At 34.4% G+C, this 25378-nt stretch overlaps 2 protein-coding genes across 3 annotated transcripts; both read left to right on the top strand.

The window, feature by feature from the left end:
- The first annotated feature begins 674 nt into the window (after positions 1-674).
- Positions 675-17737, top strand: LOC106131661 (FHIP family protein GJ17503). Of its 2 annotated transcripts, none has more exons than XM_060949988.1 (16): positions 675-940; positions 2875-3043; positions 3238-3422; positions 6115-6184; positions 7322-7406; positions 9041-9149; positions 9699-9859; positions 10107-10243; positions 10906-10992; positions 13096-13263; positions 13921-14274; positions 14499-15042; positions 15449-15627; positions 15762-15903; positions 16278-16397; positions 16914-17737. In XM_060949988.1, exons 2-16 carry the CDS (start codon positions 2897-2899, stop codon positions 17144-17146), a joined length of 2721 nt encoding a protein of 906 aa, XP_060805971.1. In that variant the 5' UTR covers positions 675-940; positions 2875-2896; the 3' UTR covers positions 17147-17737. The 2 variants fall into 2 exon arrangements, with proteins under 2 accessions (XP_060805971.1, XP_060805970.1); XM_060949987.1 differs by having other exon boundaries at positions 13075-13263.
- Positions 17738-20753: 3016 nt separating this feature from the next.
- LOC106131702 (nischarin) lies at positions 20754-25109 on the top strand. Its single transcript, XM_013330876.2, has 4 exons — positions 20754-21357; positions 21641-21887; positions 22520-22638; positions 24058-25109. Exons 1-4 carry the CDS (start codon positions 20917-20919, stop codon positions 24646-24648), a joined length of 1398 nt encoding a protein of 465 aa, XP_013186330.2. The 5' UTR covers positions 20754-20916; the 3' UTR covers positions 24649-25109.
- Positions 25110-25378: the final 269 nt, after the last annotated feature.

Genomic DNA, 25378 nt, shown 5'->3' with positions numbered 1-25378 from the left:
ATAATATCAATTATTTTGAGAATACTTTGGTGCACGACGAAAATTATAATAAATCTTATGAATTGTTTGAGATTTTCTCAAATTTTGTCACGACATGTTCAGAGGATACGTTCTGAGTAATTATATCCTCTTTGCTATGAAATTAATGAATGATAATGTCAAAAGGGACAACGAGGATTAATATACATAGGTATACATATATGTATTTAAAACAATAGATAAATAATTTTCCTTCGTTATCTTTTGAGCTAAGATCTGTGATCTGATTAGTGAGAGAGAATTAGAGAGAAGCTTAGAATACTCTGATAATAGTATAGCTTCAAGTAATGCTTTAGTTATATAGTTACATAAATAAATGAAAGATACTTGTGAGTACCTGATGATAAAAATACTTTTTTATAAGAACTGCAAAAGTAAAGTGACAGATAAAGGATCGGTAGAATTCAGATGAAGAAAGATGGACATAAAATAAACTAGAAAATTACATATATTTTAATTAAAATTACAATACTGGCATTGGTTGCAAATTGATTTTTTTTTTCTACCATAATACACACTACATAGTATTATTGAATGGCAATACTAAATTAACCGTTGCCATTTTATTGTCATTGTCACTGATGTCCTACCCATCACCGTCGGTCCGTCATAACATAAAATGTCATTTTTGTCATTCATTCATGGTTGTCTTTGGGGTCTGTTCTGCAATTTTTTTTTGTCTTGTGATTTTTACCCATATTTCACAAATTTTTAAATAAATTAATGCGTTTAGGAATATTAAATAGAGATAACACCATCGAAATAATATTATAGGGATTTGGTGTACTTTTCATGTGGTTATGCGTGACATAATCCCTATGAGGCATCAAAAAGTAATGTGATTTTATGTTCTATTTTGTGGGAGCTGCATCTATTTTGGACTCGAGCTTCTTTTAATAAGGTATTCTATAATAAGACATGCTGTTTTCTACTATTTATAAGTCATTAGTCAAATATTTTTAAGCTTCTAAACCTATTGAGATACTTTGGAGGAAGTACTAGTACCTAATGTCAAGGTTTACACTAAATCTTGTATTTACAATACTTTGTTTCAGTCCGAATGATGTTTTATTTAAAGTTATTATAATCTTTAAAAGTAAGACATAGAGAAAAACATATGCAACTTGTTTCATATCCACTGACCAATTATGATTTCATTTAGGTAGAATGTGAGTCAATATGTAAGGTCACACAGTTGTTCTATTGAGGGAAATGGATCTTATTTATTTTAACAAAAAAGATTGATGATTACCATGGTTTTCTCAGTATTTTGTATAATGTGAAGAAAACAAAATGATCAAAATCTCTAAACTTTGTGGTTTCAATAAATATAGAGTGGTATGATGATTTACAGTCATATTTTATTATGGTATTATGTTTTGTTTACAACAGGGCATCAAAATTCCTAAGACATGTCTTTGATAACTGTTAAATATTAACAGCATTTAACACATACTAAATTTTGTAGCCACCTTACCATGGCTAAAGTGGTAAAGCATTATATTTTCAATTATTAAATTTCCTTAAGTCTTTGGGTGATTCTTGGCCCTTTAGAATACAACTATTTCTTATTTCTCCCATGGATGTTGTTAAGGCAACTAAGGGAAGTGCTTGTAAACTTCTTAGGCAAAAAGGCCTTTTACTTAACTTCATGTCAACCCCATATATTGAAGCATTCTTTTCTCTTCTTCAGCATATATTCGCCCAGTGCTGGGCATATGCCTCTCCAATATCTTTTCCACCTAGCTCTCTCAAAAGTTTTTCTGGCCCAAGTTATCCAAGCATGGTTTTTTATGTCTTCGGACCAGAGGGCTAATGGGTTGAAGCATTTTATTGCTCATACATACATAAATACGCATGATCACATCTCAATCCCTCAGGAGGTAGACAGAGCAAACAGTCTTACAAAGACTAAAGGGCCACATTCAGCTGCATGGCTTAAGCATGGAATTGAGACTCAAATATTACTAAAACACATCAAAAAACCAGCATCACCCTAAGAGAATCCCATTGAAGCACTAACAACAATGAATCGGTACTATTATAATGCGGTTTCACTACACATACCTGTATATTGTTCATATTTTCACACAAAGTTTATCTGATGCCATAGTTATTTACATTTGTGAAATGTCGTGCACTATAAGTGAGAGCCACATTATGCTGTGGGTGGTAGTGTAATGTTTTTAGTCATTTATAGCATAATTACTTAAAAAGTCAAAGTTTAATGGGTAAGGATAACTTAAATGCAAAAATTTAGCTACCTTTATTTTCTCACGCGAAAAACTATCACTGTCCCATTTCACGTCATAATAAATAGGGAAACAGCAACTGTCTGTGGAATCAAAATTAAAGAGTGTTTTAGTACAGAGAAATACAAACATATAAGAAATTCTTTTGTTTATCATATTAATATTGTAGTACCTATAACACAATAACATTCAATAATGTGCCACATGGTTTCTGCAAATTTAGAATAGAACCACTCCACATCTTTTCAATGGATGTCGTAAAAGGCAACTAAGGGATAAACTTCTAGGTAACTTGTAGATTTTAATGTGAAAAGAAAGATGTTTGTCTACATTTCCTTGTCCTTGGGGGTGATTTTGTGAAAAAGTAGTTTGAGTAACAGTAAGCAAGTAAAATGTTGTGCTTGTCTTATTCTATTGTATGTTTGTTTATATTAAGAAATTTTTTTTATAACCCTCAGTTTTTACTTCCGATCTGACCCGCGCCAGATCTAAAGTGCCATGTCTGTGTTGCGCTTTGATTAAAAAAAGTTGTGTTTGAAGTTAGGTACATTAATATTAAATGGTCCTTTGTATCTTGTTCCAGGCACACAAATGCTAAAGCAGCCATGAGCTGGCTGCGTAACACTTCGCTGTCGTTCGCGAGACAGCTGTCCAGGAGCCTGGACCCCCGGCACGACTACGAGCCTCAGGCGTGCTATAATTCCTTTTGCAAGCATTGGCAGCAAGCCAATGAAATCATTAATAAGTCACAGGTGTGATTATCAATTTTATAAAATTCAAAACTAATATTTCTAGAGCATAGATTTGTGTTTTTTATTTCTTAGATTCCTAAGAAATTAAAACCAGACATTGCAAATTTTTTTCGAGTAGTTTTCATGAGAGTTAATCTTTGGGTAAAATAGTAGATGTCCTTAGAAATAAGTCTACAAAAACAATCCTCTTTCAGCCTCAACATCTACACGATGACGTGTTAGGAGTAGTAAACCACCTTGAGCAGCTGGCAACACTACTCGTCCTTGAAGCGAGGGCGCAGGAAATCAACACCCTTACCAACCAAGCAACGTGCCTTGAGCACCTCCTAAGCGAAAACTTATTGGATAAGCTGTACGAGTGGGCGATATGTACTGGCAAGTAAGTGTTAATTTAAGTGAAAAAAAAACGTTTCTTTTTTCAAAATATGCCATTTTTAAACTCTTCTGCGACTAGTTATGAACCCATCATTCGAACAGTTGGCAGCTGCTAGTCCTTGAAGTGAGAGCGCGGGAAATCATCATGCGTACCAACTGAGCAACATGCTTTGAACACTAAAATGAAAGCCAAATTTATTGAATAAAATAAACTGTAATAGTGGGCGATATGTACTGGGAAGTGAGTAGTAGTAATACTTTTATTATATATGCTGATTTGAATGTGATTCTATTTTCAAACGGAAGGCTGACTCTAAAAAAATTGCGCGAAATGCTGTTTCATAATTTTAAAAAATTCTAAGTAAGGTGTTTTTATATTTTTGATCATCGTCAAAAGCTTCTTACAAGATACACAGTAAGGTGGAAAGTCAGATATGCACATGCCATATAAAAAGCTATGAGCCAACATCTTAATATTGTATCATTGCAAAATTCCTAATGACGTTAGTGAATTTCTCAAAGATTTAATGAGAGAGAGTGTCTAATAAAATTTAATATATTTTTAATTATACCGTGTAATCATCGCCCATTAAGATATAATTAGTCACCCGGCCGCGTTCAGTAAGTACTAATTGTGTACATAATTTATTACAAATGTTCTCTATTGAATACTAATTAATTTGTATCAATGGATACTGTATACTGACTAGGAAAAATACCCGTTTCAAGGTATCCGAGTTCGAATTCCATAGCGACTTTATGATAACGATTCTAAAGACCGTATATTAGTTTGAATACTAACACAAAGCATCGTCATGAACATTTACCACGTTAGAGCTGTGATAAGTTATCCTGTAAGGTCGCCTAGAGAAGACGAGAGTTGCTTGTTGTAATTATCCGACACTTTATACACAAATTCGGATCCAGGATCCTTAAATAATAAAATGAATAAACAACCGCGACATATGTCAGGAATTTCAAATTGTTATGATAAATAAATCATAATAACAGTTTGTAATCATATCCACTTGTCATGCAATAGAAATGTAGATATTACATAATTTAACTGTAATAAAACAGTGTAATTTATTGCTGTTATATTGTGTATGCAATGTCTTTATTATAATTTAATGTTAAATGCATTACTTTCGCAAATTGTATTGAACAAATATAATCGATTGCTTTTATGTTGGTTTGGTAGAGAAGCAAAAACAGTGTGTGCTAGCTACTTATTATTGGCGCAGATTGTTAAAGTCAATCAAGAGTAAGGCTTAGGATTCTAAGACATACATACATATAGTGACGACTATATCCCTTGCGGGGTAGACAGAGCCAACAGACTTGATAAGACTAAGCCACATACAGCTGTATGGCTAAACGACGGAAATGAGATTCAAACAGTGACAGATTGCCGCTAACACATCGCAGCTCTACAAAAGAAATCCCAAGTTTATAAGCTCATCCTTGAGTAGCCTTTTACGACATCCATGGGAAAGATACGGAGTGGTTCAATTCTAAAGTACCTGAAACCACACGGCACGTGTTTTCGTCACCAAAGTTTTTATAGTACCTACCTTTTATGTTCATATGTTGCAATCAAGGGAATTCATTCTTCCTTTTAGGCGACAGACTTGCAACCTGTCCCCTATTTGAATGTCAATTTCATCATGAAACCATCTGACCAAACCTGCTTTGGTTTTGTGACTGATGAAATTACTCTGTCTATACCGCAAGGGATAAAAAAGTGTATGTATGAAATATCGCCGGTATATTGTTCGCAAATTAATTTCTCCATTGTTCGCTATCGCGACTGATAGATAAGCCACATAATGCTATCAGCGCAAACTTTTATCGCGTTATCAATTGTCAATGAGGCGTTTAATAACTTATTGATTTAACTCTTGTCATTGTTTTAATTTGTAAATAATTTATGCAAATGAAAATTATGATTTTCTCCGCGTTTCACGTCTTTTAAGTTGTGTCTTACGCTGTTATGCTTTTAGAGCCCAGGGTTCGCTTTTGATGAAACATAATACATTATTTACAGCTTTGTCATATTATACTAAGTACAAATACTTAACTGGTAAAGGATAAAAGTCCTATGTTATTTTTAGTAGGTATATTTAGTTGTATATTTCACTAACCGTTAAATGAATTCATCTCAAATAAAAAAAACACGTTTGTACACTAATAAATCTGTCATTGATAATGTTTCCTAGTTGTTCAAAATTTATAACATGACCATTGCTATCAAATATAGTGCCAGGTCGCTTGTCCCGATTTGAATCTCAATTCTATCATAAGCAGACTGTTGCCTCTGTCTCCCCCGCGAGGGTTATAGAGGTTATACATGCCTATGTATATGTATGACCTAGTTTTAAAAGTTTATCACTAGCGAATAAGAACATACTTAGCTCTTAACAAGTTATTTTAAGATATTAGTACATTTTGTTTATTAGGATTTCTAGTCAAATTTATGACTTTCGCAAATTTTATAAAAGTACTCGCAATATCGGTTTTAAATTTGAGATTCTTATATTATAGTTTTCTCAATTCCATATTTAAGCTATACCTACTGGCTGAACATAGCCTTCGGAACTATCGCCTCTATCTATCCCGTGAGGGATAAAGACGTGATGTACATAATATGTATGTATGAACATTACTGTCAAAATGTCACTTATTTTTATTTTCAGATATGAAAATGCGGTCCGGCTCGAGCAACTCAAATTGTTTGGAACGCTCGTCAGCCATTACAGTTCACAGGTGATTTGTTTAACGTTATTACCAGAGATCGGAATAGGTAGATTCATTTAATGTACTTGCATCATGAATTACCATAGAAAGCATAACATGGATAAGCCTCTTCTCCGGGATTCCATTTCAGTACTTACACTTACAGTAAACTACATTGTCCGCGGGTAACATACGACTACAATTTACGTGAACGAAGTCGGGGGAAAACGGCTACCACTAATATATTCTTCATCCCACTTGTAAAAATTCCGGAAAAAATCTTAATAATTTACAAATCCCGCAATCCCGGACGGAGGCATGTCCATATTAATATATACGTTTCAGTTCATTGACTCCAATTCAATCTACCTATTCCGATCTTTAATTATTACTAGCGACCCGCCCCAGTTTCGTACGGGTAGCATTTATACATGTAGACCTCTTCCCTCCTCTTGAATCACTCTATCTATTAAAATATCTGCATCAAAATCCGTAGTGTAGTTTTTAAGTTCTAATTGAGAATACATACATTCAGAGGGACAGAGCGTCGGTGGACGTATCGGCAAATTGTCCGGTTGAAATAAGCGCATAAAGGTTCGAAGGTTCGAATCCCACCGCAGCTATGTACTCCAATGACCGATGTTCTTAGGTTGAGGGAAAACATCGTCAGGTATAAACGACTTTGTTTTATACTATGTTGTGATAAAAAATATATATATTATCAATCAATGTTAACAAAGTTTCGAAAACGCGCCTCCCAATCTACTGGGCATTGGCGAAGCTGAAATTCGACATAAAAGTTCCTTCGCTTTCCTAGAGGATTTTCGGGATTCACGCAGGTACATTTATTAAGAAGGCAGATAGAGCCGCATTTAAATACAAGTTTATATAAGAGCTTAATCAAAACTAGTCTATAATTTTATTAAATAGGTTTAATAGGTTGATCATGCACACAGCCTTAGTAATCGTCAAAAATCGACGGCACCTTAGGTACCTCTATAATAAAGAATCGGCGAAGGATGCGACTAAGAACAAGCAAAGATGATAGATAGACATGTTAAGTGAACACCGAGCTTTAAATCAAATAGCTGAGAATGCAATCGATTATGAAAGATGATATAATTGATTAAAGATTCGAGTAAAATTAACCAATTCTTTTTTGTACAGGTGATAGCCGCGGAACCATTTCTAAGACCGCTCCTCAAATTGCTTAGCGGCTTCAGAAATGAACTCCCACCGGAGAATTTGGAAAGTAAGTATATTCATTCATTTAGATATTCATATAATAACGTCTATATCCCTTGCGGGGTAGACAGAGCCACCAGTTTTGAAAGACTGACAGGCCATGTTCAGCTGTTAGGCTTATTGATAGAATTGAGATTCAGGTTGCTGGCCCATCGCCTATAAGAAGAAACTCAAGTTTATGTGCCTGTCCCTTAGCCGCCTTTTACGACAACCTTGGGAAAGAGATGGAGTGGTACTATTCTTTTTTATATTGGTACGGGAACCACACGGCAAGTAAGTACAAGTTGCAGAAAAATTGATTAAAAAAGAAGAGTAATCATGATCTTCCTGAAATTTGTCCTGGTTTTATCCTCTATTATGCAAAGGAACACGGATGGGTAAGTCAGGCTTTTTCACGAAGCGAATCCCGTCCGATCTCCACAACCTTAGCTGGAGATTCTCACGCACATTGGGATCATGGTAACACATCCAGACGCCTGTATGTGAAGGTTTCCTCACAATAAGAACAAGGATAAATAAGTTTCATAATCCTTGTAGATAGTAGTCTTGGTCGTGTCCTCAGCTCCCAGTGATGGAGTCAGGGTCCGCTATGACCTGTCTAGTGGTTATGTAATGTTTTTATGGGAACCGTCTGACATCCGCAACAAATTTCAAATTTATAAGATTTTATTTACGTTACGTCTATCCTTATCGGCCAATTTGGTTAGTAGTCTCTTAGGACATTCGCCAAAACAGAGACTTTTGTCTCAGAGTCAAGCAAATGACCACTGCGTCACGATAACTAGATACGGCAAAAATCTTGACGTCCTATTATTTTATTACCTAACAATAGAAATTCCACTGCACCAAATGACTAATATGTTTATTGTATACAAACAAAGCTAATTTAAATAACAACAAACGCTATAATTAGCTCTCTCGTTTACTACTGTAACTAGATAGCGTCATATCCTATGTCACTGGTGTTATAATTATATGTAGGTATGTATTGCGCACGCGTTTGCGCAGTGGGAATACTTTGTGTACTTAGATGCAGTGGGAAGTTCAACCTTATGTATGGTTTGGCTATCGTCTTAATATGAATCTGACTGACTGATTGAATGAAATATCCTGCGCCAACGCACATCCCGAATAGCAGGCTCTAGAGATCAGAAAATTTGACATGTAGGTCATTTTAGGTTCCTCTGATGATGGTCTGGGTGTGCAGTAAATGTGTTTTCCGAAATTTTAGGTTTTTGTAAAATATATAAAAATATGTGGTATTTGGGCCTTTTCGAGTACCTTTCTGCCCAGCAAGGGTATTAACTATCGTTTGTCACATGTATGTATGTCATTGATAAACTCCAAAACTACTGAACCGATTTTATAAAATTTCTCATACAACTGTTATTTGTAACTTAAAAGATAGTTTTTGTCCCCATTATTTTTTATCTATTCTATTTTTTATTATCGTTTTTTAGTTTGAACGTTTTGAAAGTAATTTCTTTTTTATTTGTGCCGGAAAACGTATTCGGAAATAAAACAATTACCTATATTTTTGAGGGATGATCTTTAACTTATGTCAGCTTAGAACTTTTGTGATAGGCAATATTAATAACATTTATTTTAAAACTTAATACGGTTTTTTTTACTTATTTCCAGGTCAACTAGTGACAGTGCTGAATCAGCTGTGCGTCGCTTTGATTCAGAATATAAAGTTCATTGACCTTTTTTTCCTGACGACGCACACGCATAAAGGATCGCAGTCTGAGTAAGTTATTATAGTATTTTTTTAAATAAATATGTAATCGACGAATTTATATTATTCTGACTGGCATTGACGATGCATGTTGCTGATAACTAGCTGTTTTTTATGTTAAGTACTGCATTAAGTTTTACTAATTTAAAAAGAAGGAAAGAATAGAACACGACAATTCTCGTTAATTTTTATTCCACCGGAATTTCCATAGGGAAAAATTGGAATTAAAAAATTCTCAGCAGGACGCCTTCGTCCGTGTAATGGCCAAGTTATGTGGATTCATCTTGATATTGAAAAAAGAGTTTTATCTTACATATTTGCACCTTTTTTATAGACCAGGTCTTAGACCATTGGCATTGGCACGCATATCATACACACCTACATACATATTATCACATCTAATATCCCTTGCGAGGTAGACAGGGCCAACAGTCTTGAAGAGACCGAAAGGCCACGTTCAGCTATATGGCTTTATAAAGGAATTGAGATTCAAATAGTGACAGGTTGCTAGCCCATCGCCTATAAGAAGAATATCAATCATGCGCATATCATCTTTTGCAGATTCATAATCGTCCGTCTCCTTCTAACGTCTGTACACCGGGAGGGTAGCACGGGGTCGGCGGCTCGCGACGCTCTGCTGCTCTGCGCCAATATGTCCTCCAGGTGTACTCAGCTCGCTGACTACATGATGTCTGGGAACACGTGTCCGGTACTTGCAACGGGTAAGTGCTAAATGTAAATATAATATATAGTCGCGTTTTAAAAGACTGGAAGGTCACATTCAGCTGTATGGTTTAATGATGGAATTTAGATTCAGATAGTGATTGGTAATTAGTTCATCGCCTAAAAGAAGAACCCAAAGTTTATTAGCCATGTCCTTAGTCCTTAGCGAACCATATTATCTATATTGTTTGAAAAAAATCTGAAAATTTTGATATGCTTAAAGATATATTGTATCTTTATTTTCAGGTTTAAGCGGGTTATACTCGCTGTTGCCGAGAACATTGAGTGACAAAATCCATAGATTGACGCCAGACGACGTGAATCAAGTTCACAAGTTGACGCTCTTCATTGATTCTCTAGAGTTCTGCAATGCTGTTGCTCAGGTAAGGAATCTGATTAAAAAATAGAGGTGTTATATGTTTGAGGTACGTCTGTGGTGTGGTAGCTCCAAAACTCCCGTGGAATTAGTGCGAGTTTTACTCGATCAAAGTGGTCGAGAGTATAAACGCGAATTTGTATTGCATTAGTTCCATCGCGTTACCGCTAGATGGCGTTGATTAAATCACATAAAAATCGCGTTTACTTGCTCGACTCGGCTCTTGCTAAAATTCGCACTTACGGTACAGGTTGCGTCTTCACATTACTGGAGAGCTCGACGTGAACGACGGTTTGCAAACGAACTTTCCCGATCATTAAGAGGGGTCATAGTCATTGTATTTTAGTACAAACAGAAATACAAATATTTTCTCTCTTCTTCCTCCTGGCTTTAGTCCCGGTTGCATCCACACCACTCTGAAACTGTTAAACCTACAATTGCAAATTCGCGCCACCATCATAAAAATACAGGCTTTTTTCAAATCCCAAGCTAACCTTAGGTTTAACTGAAATAAAAAGAACCCTACCCTTCTCCAGACTCTTAATTATATATACGCAAGAAGATTAGTTTAGTAGATAACGCGTGAAGAAGTAACAAACAAACAATTTAACTTACTTTCGCATTTAGGTACCTATATTATTGGAAATTTAATGAAGACTTATGTTTCAGGTAGCGCATCCGTCCATAAAGAAGCACCTATTAGACTTGCTGTATCAAGGTTTCTTAGTGCCTGTATTGGGCCCTGCGCTACTGCAGGTAAATATCATTTTTGTACGCTTGTGTGTGGGCCGTGGGGGTTGGGTTATCATCGGTTACTAGGCGGTTTTTATTTATTTAACACGAGTTAAAATATATATTGAAAAGTACAGTGAGCAGCTAAGCGATTGTGTGCATATTAAAATATAAAAATTGAAATTAAATTAATAATAACTGCACATATGTTATAGTTTATCCATTACAGAAAAAACATTTAATAAATAGTTATTGTTTTATGTCCATTAAAAACTTATTTTGTCTACGTATTGAAAATAAATTATCTTTTATCAGACCGGTCTCCATAGCAAGACATGCGCGACGCCGTTTTTATCGCTGTCCCTTTTCACGTCATAATAAAAACCGAGACGGCGATAGTTTTCGTTTGCCATAACTACGGATGCTGCTTTTGCTTATAGTCGATACTGACACGCGTCAAACATACTTACTTACTCACTGTACAATAAATTAATAATTTCATTATACATCTATATTATTTATAAGAAATTTTAAAATTTTTCTTACATGCATAAATTTTTGGTTTTCTTGATATTCAATAGTCGATAATATATAATGTTTATTAAAAAAAAAAAAAACAACTTTATTAGTAATAACAATCTTTTTTAACAATTGATAACTATATTTACTAATTTTCTTGCAGTACTGGCAGGTGAAGAATAACAAATAAGATTTGTACTATTTTTTAATGAGAAATAACACTATAGCACATTTACCTATCTTGTAAAACACAGCTACTTGAAAACGCACGTCAAGTTTCTTTACATCAATAAAAATGATATTTTTTTTAAATTATTAATGAATTGACATCCGTTTTCAATACATGGCCTAGTAGTTATTCACGAAATTAAAATAACTTTATTTATAGAGCAGGTAAAAATATTTATTTAGTACATAAAATACATAGAAGATGGTCGAATATATCTTCGATTATTTCTAATTGCACTAGTTATAAAAAATAAAAACAAATACGTATACATTAGTTTTAATTTTAAAAAATCATAAAAAAGTTGTACGTTAAAATCGTGTCACAATTACGTTCCATTTAACATACAACATTCTAAAGTCAAAAACATTCAAAAATAAAAAGAGCCGCCACTTGATTCAGTGGCAGAGTGAAAGAGACAGACTTAAAAATTATACACATTTTACACGTCATTTTTAGGTCTATCTCTTTAATTATCATTTCATATTTATGTTTCTGTCGTGGTAAAAGAAATTTGTCCTTTGGGTAACTTGTTGTCAAAATTTTTGCCCAACTACTGCAGCCATCTTTTGTTAAAAAACGAGTAGTAATTAATTTTTCAAATTTCTTTCGGAAATCACTGTGATTTTGGAATTCCTTAATTTATTTATATAAACTCAGATGACTATTTAAAAATGGAACGTAATAAAAATAAAGAACGTATCACGGGCTTTCATTGCACGCACGGGATTGGAGCACATTTGGATCACGCCAAAAGGTTCAGCGGTAAAGTGACAGTGAGTGATTTTATACTCTGTGGTTTGGGTTTTAAGGTCGCAATTGGCTTGCTGCGTTTTCGCCTCTTTGTCATACGCTTTTCACATCTTTTTTTTGTGTGTGTGTTTGTTTCACTTGGTGATTGTTTCACTTATTTTCTTACTTCATACACATTGTTTTCAGAAAGAATAGATAATTTTCCACACCTTATCATTTGCTCAATTTCTTATAGTTTTTACTATAATCTATTTCAGTGTTGCATAAAAAAATCACATCTAGATTGTAATTCAGAAAATATTTACAACAAAAGAACAACAACATCGCAATAGTTTAACCTTTAAAATAGTTTAAGTCTAAAGTAACAATATTAATATTCTCCTTTCAAACCGCACAGAAAGCGATTTCTCATTTAAAATTATCATGTATCCGTTTTTGATGATTTCCCGAGCCACAACCGTAATTTGTTATGACATCTTTGTGCCATCTTTTTCTAAAACACCTGAAACACAACTCACAATTTTTCAAATCCTTTAAAAGTCTGTCACTGAACCGTAAAATCCCGTACGTACAAGCCCTACTAATGCGCACGCGCAATACGACCGTAGACAAAACCGGGGCCGTTGCAGAGTGGCGCTGGCGAGCAAGCGGCGGCGATGGCGTACCTAGAGTTGGTCCTTCGGTGCGTCACTCGACGAGGATTGTTAAGGGCCGTACTGCATTTCCTCTTCACGTATGAGTACGACGGCGTGAGAGTTATAGATATATTGTTGAGGAGACTCGATGGGAACTCGCAGGTAAGTTAATGAGTGATGAGTTTCTGTAACAGTTTTGTGGCGACATAGATACGCCACAAGTCACAAAAATCACGCGATAATATCAGTCAAAAACAGCGAAATACCTAAATCGCGCAAGCAAAGATTTTACGCATTGGAGCATATATACAACCTCCGACACAACATCGTCGGAGCCGCGGTTTCCCAGGCATAACACCTAGCCTGGCGGAAGATATTTCCTTTGGTGGCGGTTTGGTTGGTGAAGTAGCAGTTTGACACTTGTGTAATTGATCATGAAAGTCATTATATTTAGCGGAAGGATGCATGTTTCTGATCTGTACCGTTCCTCACATCTTATTTTACTGAATCACAACTTTGATTATTAAGAGCTAAATCGATTTGTGCGAACGTTCGTGATGAAGGTCAAACGAGAATCGCTGTAAATTGTCTGACTTTTTCACTGTTGAATCGTAGTCATAGATGTATCCAGCCCGCAGCAGGGCACCCGCACCGGCATTGTTTTTTTGCGAAACGCTATCTCTGCCCCGTTTCTCATCATAATAAAAAGTGAAACAACAATAGGTTTTCCCGCGACAAAAACAGCGTCGCGCGTACCTAATGAGGCAGGTTTGATGATCATTTTATTTATTTTTTGTTATATTTATATTCTCGTTCCAGCTATCACTCGTCTCCTTATCTTTAATGGAAACACTGATCAACCTCAATTGCGAAGACGTGATGATCGAGCTAATATACAAACACATACTCAACGGCCACCATGTTATGACGTCACACAAACACAAAATATCGAACCCAGAACCGTACAGAGAGGCAGCCGTTGCTTTTTTGAGCCTCACGCCAAGATGTTGTCAAAGATCGTTGGAGAAGACTAAGAGTTGGGTAGATGATTTAGCATTGAGCGGTAGAAGAGTGTTGGAGTTCAAAAGAGAAGATGAATCGAGAAGGATAAACGGGTATAATGAGGATATTATAATGAGTAATCTAGTCCAGGAAGTTAAGTTTAATTATGGGGTAAGTTTTTATCTTTGTATACGTCTTTGGATGTAATCAAGTGATACAAGAGTCATTTATTTAGTTAATATATTTTTATGTGCAAAATTCTTAAAAGATTACTTATATTATTGGCGTTAGCTTAATCAGCGTGTTTTTTACCTTTTTATTGTAATATCTGCTCATAATATGCAAAACATATTCTAAATATATATATATATACATAATTAACTTATTTGTTTCAGAATCCCAACGAATCCCTAATAGGGAACTACCACGCGTACCTATGCGATGCGCGTTTCGAAATCGTATCGCGAACCATTGCGTGTTTAGAATGGACGTCTAAATACGACTCCATACCGTCGCCGAAACGAGAAGCGAACAACAACAGAGAGCGGGACGCTGATACCCAAGTGAAAGAGATGGATAGTCTCGTATCTTGCACCAGTGGATACGATACGCTAAAAACAAGTGATACGTCAGAGAAAGAACAGCACAGTTTAACTTCTCTAAGCGAACACGTCGAAGTGAAAAACGATAATGACAATACTAGCAATAAATCAGTTAGTTTTGAAGAGAAACACAGTGACACTTCAGTGAAAAATGATAATGTTAGTGAAACGTCGTTAGGTGAAAGTGATTATGAAAGCTTTAGGTTTAAAGAGTTCGAAGATGAAGGATTCGCTGAAGAATCATTTATGAAGAGTATTGAGGATGAGAAAGTGCAGGAGTTTGAGAGTGAAGTGCCTTTAGCGAGGAATTGGAGGGCCAGTGCTGAATCAATCATCGGTGAGATTCATAATATTCATTTGTTTTAATAGTATATTCGCTGTCTCATTAGAGCTCCTCTTCGAAATTCGAAGTCAAATCAAATTTTGTTTTTTAATAGTCTTATATAAGTGAGTCTTTGTAAAATACAGCTTAAGGCACTGACAGGAAATCATTTTAATAATAACTCTTCATCCTACAGATGTGTTCTCGAAAGATGAGAAAGTAAGTGGCACTGCTGCCTTGTCAATAAATTTGACTCAGTTTTACGAGCTATTTTTGTTATTACAGGAAACACATACATTAAAAGTACAGGAAACACATACATTAAAAATCATTTTTTCTTGACAGCACGATTCGACGAAAACTTTTTGGTAGAATTGTTCAAAAATTTTTTATCTTCTAACTTTTTTTAATTATATTTCAGGCCCACTCCTCAGTTGCCTGCTGAAGAAATCGTCCATGTTGCTGGAATCAGAAGTTCGCGTTAATTGTCTAGTGACGAGCGTGGTTTGCAAACTGGCCTCTTTGCCGACACCCTTGCTGACGTCACTGTTGCTATGCCCTGCGTTTGTCTTGCAGCCGAATGTGCCTTCTCTATTCCAAGTAAGAATTTCGGAATATGATGTTGTATATTAAGTGATGCGCAGAAAGGCACAAGTTCTACATGAACTACATGCAACAGGAGTAATTGTGTAATTATTTTTTTTCTGATAAATTATTTTTTTCATTGTCAACAGATCCTCAACAAATTGAAGGAAGAAGTGGACGAGCTCACTAGTTCGATAGACAATATCAATGAGCTGGTAGATAAGGCTAGAGTTTTCCTCATCCAACGAGAGATGGCGCTGGTCAAGTCGAGGGTACCCGCAAGTGATGAAAGTAAGCTATTATATTTATATAACTTTTCTGTTACTGAGTGACGGACCTAATTTGACATATAGCATTTCCTTATATAGTCTAGGGGTGCAAAAAAAAAATATTTACGGAAAATTTTTCTTTTTACGCGGACCGAGACGCGGGCTAATCTAATGTCCCATATGTTGCTCAACCTTAATTTGGATGTTGACAAAGTCTTAAACTAAGACTCATATAACGTGATAAAACACACGTGATTATTATACATTACGAAAAATGTTTAGTTTTAATTTTGTCGCTTCAAATGTTTTATATTCATTGACAATATCAAAATAAAGTGATTTGTACCCTTTTTCTACTTGTTAATTGTATGAATTGATTGATAGATAATTTTGCAGGTCACACCCACACTGAGACAGCTCTGGCGAAGCCCGAGGACTCCCCGTTCCGTCGCATGGAGTCCAAACGGCGCAGTTTGTCAACAAGTCTATCTAATATGTTTGGAAGGCGTTCTTCATGTATGTATGAGAATAATTTATGATCAGATATAAACTATAAATACGTCTTTATTCCTTACGAGGTAGATTGAGGTATCAGTCTCTCAAAAGACTCTAAGGCCATGTTCATTTGTACGGCTTTATGATGGAATAGAGAATTCAAATAGTGACAGGTTGCTAGCCCATCGACAATTAGAAGAATCTCAACTATATTATTAGGCTATCATTTATGATCAAACAAAATTAAAAGATTATTCATTGGACGTGTCTGAAAAGCATGTTTTCATTTATTTTGACTAACAGATTCGCATCGTTCAAATCATAAATTATTTTTAAGGCCTCAGCCTCCAAAGTAACATCAGTCAATGTTGCCATATACAAAAAGTTCTTCTCCTTAACGTTGTCTTCATAACTGTTATGTTTTGTCATTTTCGTATCAAATAGACTTGCTAGCATTTATTAATTATACTTTTCACTCAAAACAAAACAAATACTCCTAGAAAAAAAATTTTTTAATGTAATTTTGAATTTTCACAGGTTCATCACAACACAGTCCGCACAGTGCAACAACATACCACGCTAGTCCACAAAAACGGCTTATATTCACGCAAGAAGATTACTGGAACCAATCTATCACACTCCGGTCAGTACTAAATGCTGTAATTTTAGACGAATGGGCTAAAGAATTAGCGGCATTGTGCGAAGAACACGCTTTAAGATTATCAGCAAATAATGAAGATGATTCGTATATAAGGTCGGTGGCATTATGACTGCGCGCCAACGCCGCTGGCGGATTTAAAAAAAAAACAGCGAAAGAAATTAACACTGGCACATAAAATTGATATTTGAACACGGAAGTGTAAACATTCTGGAAAACGTTATTCGAACAAAAGGAATAAATTGCCGCAAATTACCATATTTTCATTTCTTTAATATTAGGGCCAATCAAAAAGAGACAGAGCGGTACGGAAATTTTTGAGGATAACTTCTCATCTAAGAGTTGCGTCAATGTTTTCCATTTTGTTCATCCTTTAATGGATTCAAATTTCAGCTGATTCGAAATCCGGCCAAAAATGATTATGTTAATAAAAGTATTGTAGTGCAATTTAAAGAGCGATGTGAAAGCTTTTAGTGTAAGTTACTTGCCTTCGTAAACTTTTACAGAACAATTATAATGTATATATAAAATAATATATTTAAGATTTTCGAATTAGTAAATAATTGTAATCTTAAACAAATATTTTATCGGATTTTGTGATTTCCTTTCTTTTTTCTTGTAAACATTCTCTTCTCAACATCAAATGGTTGTGCCACTCTCCGAATTGATTAATTTGCTCAACTGCTTTTATATAATGTGTTTATTAGTGATGAATGTATACAAGCAAAAAAAAAGGGATGCCACTGATGGTCAAGTAATTCATATAAAAAATCATTTCACCATTAAGAATGCGCACACTGCGACGAAAACTCAGAAATAATCTTAAACAATTAATTACAAATTTGACATGTCAAAATGGCGTAAAAATTAAAAAAAAAGTAGCTTTTGTCATCAGCCATAAAACTTTTACCTTTTTATTTGTTTTCTGCAATATTTGACCATCGAAGTGTGCAAATTAATTCTAAGTACTCCTTACTTTAAAATAAGATTTTAATGTATTTGCAATCTTTTTTAATTTTTAACGATATTGCCATGAAAGTAATTTTAAACTGTGATGTTTTTATGTTCAAAAAACAATTGGATAATTTTTATTTATTAGTAATTAACAGTATTTTGCTATATACAATATTCGTTTTGAATCAATGTTAATATTAATATAAATTGTATTAAAAACAAAAAAAAATCTATAACATCTCACTAACATTGTTATTTTTGATAATTGATTGTGTATAAGTATATGTTTTAAAAATTATGAATATTATTTGAATTTTAATTTGTTTTAGTCCACCTTGACTTACTAACTATTTTGATGAAAGTGATTTTTTTTTTATCGTGTTATTTTCGTAGAACGATTAATTCGTGTTTTGCGTATTTATTTGCTAAAGGTCGCTCTACATGACTCCTTTAAATAAAAAGTAGTTCTTTAAAGGATGCCTTTTTCTATAAATATTATATAGTTATCGTTGTTTCAAAGTTAGGAATAGTATGCATAACTAAGATGGCGAATTTCGGACGGGGCCTTCTCTCCCAAACATTCTGCCTTCGCAAAAGCGACGATTTAAAATTATGTCGTTGTAATGTCCTAAATAATAGGGAAGAGCCTTTGTATATTTATTTAAAAATGTTATGTTCGTTTTATTTTAAAAATGAAAAAAAAAACATTCCCACAGATTACATACATACGTTACGTACGTTATTTCACGTCAACCAATGTTGTGAAACCAAAAGATTTGACTATTATTAAGCGATATGAAGTATCCTATAATAATAATGAATAAAAATTTTGAATTAAAATATTTTTGGTTACTTTATCGGAGTCGTGTGTGAGCTAGACCTTTATTGGCGCATTTTTGTTGATAATTATAGTTTTTTTTAATTTAAAGTTATTTTTTGCTTTTTTTTTATTAAAATAAGGTTACATACATACCTACGTTATTTATTGTGTTATTGACAATTGATATATTACACTAACGTCCGTTTAGGTATAGAAAGATTTCCGTCCGAGGAAATACTTAGCATTAAATATAAATATATAGATATTTATACGTTAGTGAATGTATTTTGGTGAATTTTAATATTTGCTACTTCCTGGTTGGGTTAATGAAAATGTGATTTCTAGACAGAATATTTTATGAGTAAAGACATAAATTTAAAACCTGTCGGTTTATTCATTAAGTTTGGTAAGACATACACCGTACCTTCCCGCTTATCTTATCCCTAAAGATAAAGGACATAAGACGTAATTATGTCTTTTCATAATTCGTGAATAAGCCGTCCGGGATAGTTTCTACGCACCTTAATTGCATATACTAATTAAATCCGCGATTTTTTTTCTCATTATCTCATATTAAATTCTGAATTCAAAATAAAGCTTGCATAGTTTGTAACATACTTGAAATGCATCATAAAACAGAAAATATATAATTTTGCTGCCTGCTATATAGTGCCTAAGCATTTTACGAACCAGTGTTGCCTAGTCAAATATGCGAACATTTTGAATGTTTTTTTTTTCAACCGATTTTACCGTCATTAATTATGTTATTCATACCTACGTGGACATTTGTGGTAGGAAAATCGGTTTATATAAACTTTAAGAAGTATATATTTTTATTATTATTTGTGAATTTGATTGTGACCCTCGCACAACCAGAGTTTGTCTATTTGTAAACAGTTTTAATAAAAAAAAAATGTAAATATTGAATATTATTTGTTATTTTTACACGTTTAATTTAAACAAATGCAGGGAGAACGTCGGAGGGCCAAGGCGAATATATCTTTATCAAATTGAGGACTCCTTGGGAAAGGTTAGGTCCAGAACATCATAAATCGACGAACTTGCATGAAAAGAGCTATGGATATGGATGAAGCAAAAAATAGTATGCAGGGATCCGTGGCAAGTGGAAAGATGTAGTCTCTGTCTAGCTCTCCGAAAAAGAGGCATGATTTTATTTATGATAGGTAAAAAGGTAAAACACTAGGTACATAAGAATAGGTCTGGAGTTCCCCAGGGTAGCATCCTGGGACCTTTGCTTTATTTTCTTTTTACACGAGAATCCAGAGAATCTACAAAGGCTAGTTAATAAATTGGTAATCCTTGTTGAAAAATGCTTTGATTAATAGATATTTAAAATAAACATTTGATACGAAAATTCTAAGCTGATGCTTGCTGAATTAAAATTAATTCAAGCTGAATACATAGTTATCCAGCTGTGGGGCTAGTAATAGCAATAGGTATATTAATTTTGAAAAAGTTTCAGACTAAAACAAAAAGAAATATGTGTAAGATCAAGGTTATGAAGGTCAGACGGGCGGAAATAAAACTTGTAAAACCCTCATTTGTTCACTTTAGGATTACGGTCACAGGCAGATCTCGGGCGAGAGCTCTCAAATTAACGCAAGATGAATTATGTAGCAAAGCTTATTGTATAAATGTACCTTGTACCCAAAAATCATTTACCGAAAAACCATTTTATATTATTTACACTATATAACTAATTACACGTTAACGGTTAAAGAATTTAAATAAAATTCTAGCGATACATTCTTGACGATAATTTTCTCGTGGCAAGTAGAAAGATGTAGTCTCTGTCTACCCCTCCGGGAGAGGCTGATTTATGTTTGTATGTATAAATTCTTTGTTTACGGTAGAAATTTAATTAGGCACTGGCAAGCATTTAATTGTTATTGTCAGATACTGTCAGAAATCTGCTGTCAAGCAAGCGTCAGCTCAACAATCAGCTGCCAAAGCTAAATGTTCTTTTCCTTTCTCAGTTTTGGTTTTTTTCTGACGGAAATTCATTGCAATAACAATAATTATTACGTCACGACAACGATACAAATGCCTGCTTCAATTTTACATAAAAATAAAGGAATCTCCTAAATATGTCTTCATTCGTTACCCATCGAAACGATAGTTCCGTAAATGTGGAAGATACAAGTTCAAAAGATGGTGTTACTTATTACAAAATCAGTGTTAGAGTAGGCTCTGTTTACTGGAACGTGTCGCATCGGTACAATGACTTTGTGGAACTGCACGAAAAGTTGGTTTCAAACCATGGAGTCGCAAGGGAATTGCTCCCGCCAAAGAAGGTCATAAGAAATAAAACTCCCAAATTTGTTGAACAGAGACGGGAAGGCCTGAACGATTATCTCAAAAATGTATTTAACTACTTGCGGCTGTCGATGCCTTATGAATTCGCCCACTTTTTGGATTTCCATTTGTATGATATATTCTTTTTGTTGCAAGACTTAGCAAAGACTTTGTATTTGGAAGGAGATTCCTTACTGGAGAGTGCAAACGCTCATGTTTTCTATCCCATGGAGGTGTGTATGACCTTTTAATCTAATGAGATTAACAAAGAAGAATAAATTGAGCAATGGCTCAATTTATTCTTCTTTGTAAAGTTATTTATATTTTAATCATGATTGGCATATTGCTTGTTTATGAAAACAGACAAACACAAACTGTTCACACAGCATTTGTTTTTGTTTCACAATTTTTATAATTGTATATTTTGTGTTTCACTCACTTAAGTTAATACAAGATTTAAAAAATAAAACTATCTTAATTATAACCTAAAGTTTTAAAAGTAATTTTTTTCCACAGCTTCATGCAATAAGTGAGAGACTCAAAATGGCGTGCCCGCCGACTGAAAAAGTTGACCAAATGTATGACTTCAGTCACATATTAGATTTCTGTTCTCAACTCCGATCTCTGAGCATCGAAGGCAGCTATGAGAAGCTGGGGACAAGTAATATTATACCAAATAACCTGCAGTTTGATATGACTCCGTTCAAATCGTTGATGGAATTGAAGATTCTTGGGGTACCAATGGCATGCATCCAGAGTGTTGGTGAGACTTTTTGCTTTTAACAGAGCAGTCCTAGTCAAACATGTTACTTAATGGGTGACACGCATCTTGATTGGTCCAGCACACTATAAAAAACTAAATTTAATTATATATATATTATTTGAAAGTAGGTAGTATGTACTTTTGAAAAGTTTATTATACATAGCAGTTTATATGTATAGGATATATGTTACATTTAATTTTAATCTGAGTTATAGCTATATATAAATAATGCTAAATGCAGTGGACAGGGAAGGGAGAATGTCCACTGCATTTTGACTAATTAGTAATTATTGGTAGTTATTTTCATGGTCATAAAACATGACATATTTGTTTATGATTGATTTTGACAAAACACCATTCTGTGTGGTTCCCAGCATTAAAAAAATAGGACCATTCTATCTCTTTTTCATGGATGTCGTAAAAGGCGGTTAAGGGATAGGCTTATAAACTTGGGATTCTTCTTTTAAGCGATAGACTAGCAACCTATCACTATTTGATTCTCAATTCTATCATTAAGCCAAACAGCTAAACATGGCCTATCAGTCTTTTTAAGACTGTTGGCTCTGTCTACCCCGCAAGGGATATGGACGTGATTATATGTATGTATGTGTAATGATTTAAAATGCTTTCAGGCACCCTCCGCGACACCCTGATGACCCTGTCAGTATTGATAGCTAGTGTGGTGTCTATGAACGAGTTCCTGCTTGTCGACATCTTGCACAAGGATCAGGATAGCATTGCCGATACTGTTGTAAGTTTAGTCAAATCTATACTAATGTTATTAACAGGTAAAGTTAGTTTGTTTTTTTGTTGGTAAAGGCTGATCTTCTTGAAAATTCTTTAACTGTTAAAAAGGTTCTTGGACCCTTTTCTATCTTACTCCGTGGCCCATCACTAGATGAAAGTACATAAATAGGTACATTAAATCATGCATCTTTCCCGGAGAGGTAGACAAAGACCTTTGTACTTTGGAGTTTAAGATAGCGCAATTTAGTTATTTCACTCGCGCCTGGAACATCCCAAAGTTGTAGTTATCGGGGAAAATAGAGGCGGGAAAGGAATTCCAGGTACTTAATATAACCTTTTAAAAAAAAAAGAAAGTTTGCGTAATAAACCCTTTGGCGAATCGTGAAATGCGTTATGTGTAATCAGTATATCAGTGGAATCCCTACTAACTTTAACTTCCTTAGTCGACTCTTATGACAAACACGGGAAAGTTAGAGTGGTATAGTAGTATAACTTGGGCCTACCCAAATTCACTGGAAAATCGCCTCTATTACCGCGCCATAGACTTTCATGCATAGATGATAAGGTAGACTGTCCAATGTAAAGCTATTTAGTGTGTGTAATGTACTATAAAAATATGCTATGTACTTCCTGCAATAATCATGTGACACGTTAGTAAACATATTTAATTAGAGCTTATCTGTCGCCATTTGACCTATTATCGCGCACGTGGTATACAGAAACTACTATCAGCAGTATTTAGGTTAAACGATCTTATTATTATTACTCTTTACTACATCTAATTATCCATGTGTTGTGAAGAAAATACGACGAAAAGTGCCGCTTTTCTCGAAAAAATGGTGTCGTTTTTCGATATTCGTTTTGAAACCATAAGTTTTAAATTCAATCATATTATTTAATGTAGACAATGTGCATTCGTCCACGATTTAGATTTATGAGATCTATATTTGTAAATTCACGTCCGGTGAAAATGCTGCTGTGTGGTTTGTTCCGCCGCTTCTTCTACACGTGCGCTTTGGAAGCGGTAGTACTCGTAGATATAATAAGACTTAAGTGATGTGACGTCAATAAGTGATACAATTTTAAAATAAATCTATTCTATTCTATTATTTTCATATTTTTGATGCTTGATCGTTTTGATGAGAACATTTACGAACTTGAGATTTGTCGTTTAGGCTATCGAACTGCCTCTATCTAAATCAATTAATTTCATCACAAAGCCATTCAGCTGAACTTTAACGAGACTCCGTCTACCCCATAAAGGTCAAAACATGACAAGAAAGCCTGCCGGGAAATCCGTCATCGACTAATTTCAATTTTTTATGACATATTTCTCAAGTGTTTGTGTTTATTACCTAATAGAAGTCCTAATATACTTCTTTCAGTATTTATCGTCTAAACATATTTATTTCCTAATTTACAGAAATGGAAGAAACTCTCTGTCATAAACTTCGCGAGCAACAACATAAAGCAAGTCGACTGGGCCATCAAACTTGTACCCCGACTCCAACACCTCAGCCTTTCGTCCAACAAGCTCACGGAACTCTGCGACATATCCTCCCTTCACGAACTGAGGGTTCTCAATCTGTCCATGAACAAGTTCGCAGCGTGCGAGAACTGGCATGCAAAAATAGGCAACATAGTCAAAATCGACTTATCACAAAACCAAGTTGAAACATTACAAGGTTTCTCGAGATTGTACTCTCTCGAAAGTCTAGACTTGAGCTGCAATCTTATACATGATGTGGAAGAAGTACAACATATTTGTAAGTTACCTTGTCTAGAATATCTATGGTTGACAGCTAACCCTGTGGCGTCGTCCATAGATTATAGAGTCAAGGTCATAGAGCAGTTTGATAATAGAATGGGCGAATTGTGTCTTGACAATGAGAAAGCGTCTGAGAAAGAGTTGGACAAAGCGAGAGTGTTACAAGCTCTGCGTGTTGTTAGAGAAGGTAAAACGCCTAGTTTCTTGGAAAACAACAATACGAGTCATAGCTTTAATAAGAGTTGACAATCTATGTAAGTATTTAACTAATATTAAGTGGAGACTGCACTAAGTGCTTTGAAATTCGAGGGCCCACTAATTATTAAGATGTCCATTTTGTGGTTTTTAAATTAGTGTCCTTGAAATAAAACAATGGATTATATTTATTTGTATAATTTTTAAATATATTTTATTTCTATTTTTAGTCATAACTTAGTGTTGCTTTGATAAATAAAATCAGAGCATGTATATAATATGAATTTTATTGATGTCTATTTAAACTTTTTGTGATATATAATTGTTATATTTTATTGACTTATTATTTGTATATAACGTAAGGGAGTTTATACACGCACGACATAAAAGCTATTGTTGTTTTCAATGTGATTGACTGAACGACTTAGTTTTTGATAATGAAATAAATGTTAATAATTTATTAGAAAATAAGTAGAATTAATTTAAACGGTTTTTCTTCAAATAATTTACTGTATGTAGGGGACGGTCGGGCAACGCGGGCCCCTTAAGGTTTATCAATCAAAATCTTTGTAAATGAATAGAATTTTATTAAAAAACAAAAACAAAACGAAACTTTGCCTCTTTGGCTATCACAATCATCAGTGAAAATGAACTAAACAATCATCATAATTAAGTAATATCAGTTTAAAAAAAATTATCTAAAAACCCGTTTTGCCCTTAGGGGGTCGGTAAAACGGGTACCCTAAGCGGGCAAAAAGAATATGGTATATAATTTAATCTA

Source organism: Amyelois transitella, chromosome 20, assembly GCF_032362555.1.
Source record: "Amyelois transitella isolate CPQ chromosome 20, ilAmyTran1.1, whole genome shotgun sequence".
In the NCBI taxonomy this organism is placed as follows: domain Eukaryota; kingdom Metazoa; phylum Arthropoda; class Insecta; order Lepidoptera; family Pyralidae; genus Amyelois; species Amyelois transitella.
Note: the sequence above shows the minus strand (reverse complement) of the source record. Positions and strands in the feature narration are given on the sequence as shown.

Excerpts from the sequence above, each read along its gene's own strand:
- LOC106131661 (XM_060949987.1), top strand. The coding sequence starts at position 2,897 with ATGAGCTGGCTGCGTAACACTTCGCTGTCGTTCGCGAGACAGCTGTCC. Across the intron at positions 7,407-9,040 it reads CCCACCGGAGAATTTGGAAA|GTCAACTAGTGACAGTGCTG; the intron begins GTAAGTATATTC and ends ACTTATTTCCAG. Across the intron at positions 15,628-15,761 it reads ATGTGCCTTCTCTATTCCAA|ATCCTCAACAAATTGAAGGA; the intron begins GTAAGAATTTCG and ends CATTGTCAACAG.
- LOC106131702 (XM_013330876.2), top strand. The coding sequence starts at position 20,917 with ATGTCTTCATTCGTTACCCATCGAAACGATAGTTCCGTAAATGTGGAA. Across the intron at positions 21,888-22,519 it reads GGCATGCATCCAGAGTGTTG|GCACCCTCCGCGACACCCTG; the intron begins GTGAGACTTTTT and ends AAATGCTTTCAG. Across the intron at positions 22,639-24,057 it reads ATAGCATTGCCGATACTGTT|AAATGGAAGAAACTCTCTGT; the intron begins GTAAGTTTAGTC and ends CCTAATTTACAG.